Consider the following 4,196-nt stretch of genomic DNA (forward strand, 5'->3'; position numbering starts at 1 on the left):
CTATTCCACCCCGAATAGCTGCTCATGGTGGGCCTTGCTGTGCTTAGCAATCTGCGCCACAAAGCAGTATTAGTAGCTTCTCTTCCTGCATCGGCCTGTGCAATCTTGTGGCATCTGGGCCGGCAGCTTCTCGGCTCTCCCTTCTGCACCGCCACGGCGTGGTTCTGAGTGCTCTCCGTGCGCTTCAAAGGGGGTTTAACCGTCTTGACTCCCGCGCAACTTCTCCTTTACCCGCTTCCTCTTTTTTGAGAAGTTTCCTCTTCTGAAGCCGAAGCGACCGTGTCCGGCCTCTCTGGCAGCCTTCCACCTGGCAGTGCGTTAAACCCGACACCAGGTGTCACTGCTACTGACGGCCGCCTCGTACCCATGTTCCCCAGCATGGGGTCGCATGGCACATGGCACTCCGGATTGGCCTCCAGGAAAGCCCACCTGGTGAATTCATGCATTCCCCAGTCCCCTTAATGTGGCCCAAACTGGTGGCCAGCAGGACCTCAAGCGGACGCGTCCTCCACATTTTCGCTCGGCTCTTCCTCGGATCTGCCCCGAGTCTCCCGCCCTGCGGCTTTATGGGATTACCCTGCTGGGTCCTGGTATCAGAACGCAGGGAGAAGGGGGCCCCTCTCACCTCCTTCCCCAGGCTGCCCCACCCCCAGGGAGAACGGCGGGCAGGGGAAGCTGCTTGCTTAGGACGCACGACCTGGCTGGTCCATCTGTTCATGGGGGGGGGGGGCTGCCACGTGGTCTCCTGGCTGACCCTCACCCGCTGCACCTTGGAAGGGGAAGGGGACATGCAGGGCGCTCCGAAGGCAAACCAGGGCTGAGCGAAAGGCACGGGCGGCCGGGCCAAGAGGGCTCCAGCCGCACCTGCCGCACCGGGGCCCGGCACGTCGGAATCAGCAACCCCAGCAGCTCGCTCGTTCCCCAGAGCACCCTGCTGCTCCCTGGCCTTTCCTCTCCCAAGCCACACACACCCGAGAGGCTTCGAATGGGCAGAAAAGAAAGAGGTTCGCCGCGGCCTTGTGATGCGCCGCGGGGGAACGCAGCTCTGGCGGGAGCGGAGCCGGCCTGCGGGCTCAGCTGCGGCTGCCAGTGCTTAAATTCCTGCAGAAGGTCCAGGCGGGGGGGGGGGGGGGGGGGGGGGGGGGAGAAGCCCCTTCTGGAAAAGGCCGCACGAGGGCACAATGACACCGGGACTGAAAAGGACTTGCACAGTCCGCCCTGACTGTGTGCAGCAGCAATCTGGGGACTTTGGAGAAAGGAAATTCCCACCACCTACCTACCTACCTACCTACCTGGCCCTTTAAACTGATATACACCTGAAAAGGCGAGCAAGTGGGTCTTGGATCAAATCAAGCCAGAGCTTTCCCTAAAAGCAAACACAACCAAACTGGGGCTGTCCTACTCTGGAAGCATCGCGAGAAGGCAGGGCGCCCTGGAGAAGGCGAAAGGGGAGGCCAGAGCTGAGGTGGGCTGGGTCCGCCAGGGGAGCCCCGGCCTTGAGCTTGGGAGCGCTGAGCGGGGCTGCCACGGACCGGGCCTTTTGGCGGGCTTGCCTTCACGGGGTCCCCAGACGTCAGAGACAGCTTGATGGCCCATCACAACCACAAACCCCCGCAAGAAAACTAATCAGTCCAAAATAAATAGCCTAGCTCCCTGGAAGAAGAGAGCTCCTGGGAAGGTGCCTTAAATGGGGCGCTCGGGGGCTGCTCATTGCCACCAAGAGCTGCTGTTCTGCCCAGGAAGGGACTGCGCACACCTGGCCAGAAGCGCTCACACAGTTCCTGGGACTTTCCACAAATGCAAGGGGGGTTTTCCTGTCAATGCAGAAGTAAAACAAAGAGACCTTTGATGAAAGGAAGGATTGCTGCAGAGGAGAGGCAAGGCCAGGGCAGGCCGGCACCCTCGTCGCGTACCTCCTGCAGTGTCTGGTGCGCAAGTTAGAGGCCCTGCAGGGATGCCTGACGGCTGGGAAAGCCGCACTTCCAGAGAGGGAATTTAAGCAGGAGCCACAGAAAGGCGAGCGAGGGGCCAGAGGCTGCCCAGGGAGCCAACAGGGCAACACAGGAGCTATCGTACTTTGGACACATCGTGAGAGGGCGAGACTCTCCGGAGAAGAACGTCATGGCAGGGGAAGTCCAAGGCAGAAGAGAAGCAAGAGCCAACAGGACGGCATGGCTCCATCAAGGGAGCCCCGGCCTTGAGTTGGCGGGAGCCGAGCGGGGCTGCCGGGAACAGGGCCCTTCGGAGAGCACCGGTTCAGGGGGTCACACGAGCCGGGGACAACAAAGGCACCCGGGGCACCGCTGGCTGGCTTTGCTTTGCGGCTCAGCGCGAGAGCGAACAGCGGCTGGCATCAGGGCAGCGGCTTCCCTGCCGCCCGAGGACCAGTTGCGCCGAGGGGGAGCCACCGGCTCTCCACCGCTCCTCCCGCCTCCCCTGCTCCCGCAGTCTCCCTGGCTCAGCGCTCCCCTCTCTGGGGGCGGCTGTGGTCCTCCAGGGAAGAAACGGCCAGACCCCTTCGCTCGCCCAGCCGAGCCACAGCTGGCTCCAACTAGGGCAGCAAGGCCGCCTCAAACCGCGGTGCCCGATGCAGGGAAGCCGAGCGATCGCAACCTCAAGCCCGCACTTCCTAGACCGCGATCCGGCCCGAGTGGCTTTCGATTGCCATTTCAGAAAGATCAAAGGCGTTGTGCTGCCCAGAAGTGGGATGTCAAACCACCACTCCCGTTTGTTGCAAGAAGTCTGAAGGCATCTCTTCTGCGTGGCAAAGGCTGCCAAACACCTAGGAATGGGATCTATCCAAGCAGTGCTGAAGGCCCACCGGCCCATCACTGGCCCACATCGCCATGGCCTGATTCTGGGGAGCGTCAGCACACCAAAGCTCATAGTGGCGAAGGGCTTCCCAGGCGCAGAAACTTTAGCAGGGTTGAGAAAGGACGATGCTTTCAGCGGCAGCTTCTCGAGACAACTTTTGCTGCCCCAAGGAAGGTGCCTGCTGCCCTGCGTTTCCTGGGGGACCTGTGGAAAGTCAGGCCTGGGCACGCTCTGACTCATCTTGTCCACCATTTGTCGGCAGAGTATAGCAGCTCCACCCAGATGAGGCTGCAGAATTTGCAGCAGCTACACTGAAAACACATCGCAAATTTCTGAAGATTGCGGCAGCCGGGTGTGAGGAGATGACCAGTTGCTGCCTCTTTGTAATGGCTGGTTGCTCGGCTTTTACCATTTTGCATTGCCAAATTTTATACAGCACTGCATTTTGTAATGCCTAAAAAGGTGAAGGTTCCCCCTTGACTTAAGTCCAGTCATGCCTGACTCTCGGGGGCGGTGCTCATCTCCGATTCCTGGCCAAGGGAGCCAGCGCTTGTCCGCAGACAGTCCCCGTGGTCATGTGGCCGGCATGACTGAACACCGAGGTGCACAGAACGCTGTCACCTGCCCACCGAAGTGGTGCCTTTTCATCTACTTGCATTTGCAGGCTTTCGAACTGCAAGGTTGGCAGGAGCTGGGATGGAGCAACGGGAGCTCACCCCGTTGTGCAGATTCGAACCGGCGACCTTCCGATCAACCAGCCCAGCAGCACAGCGGTTTAAACCCCTGCGCCACCTGCAGCCCTTTTGTAATGTTTACAGACAAGCAAATTGTTTTCAGTACCAGGACAGCTGGACTTTAGCTTCGAAAATGGGACCTCCCTTTCTCGGTTTCTTGTTTCAGCCACAGCGAGGCATTCCTGGTACAAGGTACATCACACCACCAGATGACGCGTAAGGGGGGCATCTGCGGCCCCCCACAGCCCTCCACCCAGCCTCTCCCCTTCCTATCCCGCCCCACTGACCTTTGGTAGCCTCTTGCCTGCTGCAGAGACCTGTTGCTCTCCAAAGCTTGCCTATTTCTGTGGCCTTTGTATGGGCCTCATCATGGTATCCTGCAACTACAAATCGTTTCATGTGAGCGACTGTGCAGGCTCTCATTTGTTTTGCCATCGGGTTCAACTTCCTTCCTGCATTTAGCAAGCTGAATTTCACACTCTGACACTCCGCTCAAGCTGTCAGAGGCTGCGATGGGACTCCCAGATTTAAAGGATGCCTTTCTGTCGACCTCGCATCTTGCAGGATCCTCACAACACGGATGAGCGCGCAAGGGGCCTCCGCCTCGCTCTGGCCGTGGGCCCAGGCAGCCCTGGGCGGCTAACGAGG

At 59.8% G+C, this 4,196-nt stretch overlaps 1 protein-coding gene across 1 annotated transcript in view; it reads right to left on the reverse strand.

Moving 5' to 3' along the window:
* The window catches only part of ATG16L2 (autophagy related 16 like 2), a 25,971-nt gene extending 21,988 nt beyond the window's left edge, over positions 1 to 3,983 (reverse strand). Inside the window, exon 1 of the mRNA XM_044418607.1 lies at positions 3,836 to 3,983. Within this exon, the coding sequence (XP_044274542.1) occupies positions 3,836 to 3,983 (148 nt within the window). The remainder of the gene's footprint in view (positions 1 to 3,835) is intronic.
* Positions 3,984 to 4,196: the final 213 nt, after the last annotated feature.

The sequence above is a fragment of the Varanus komodoensis genome, unplaced genomic scaffold (genome assembly GCF_004798865.1).
Source record: "Varanus komodoensis strain SLA01 unplaced genomic scaffold, ASM479886v1 scaffold91, whole genome shotgun sequence".
NCBI classification, from domain to species: Eukaryota; Metazoa; Chordata; class Lepidosauria; order Squamata; family Varanidae; genus Varanus; species Varanus komodoensis.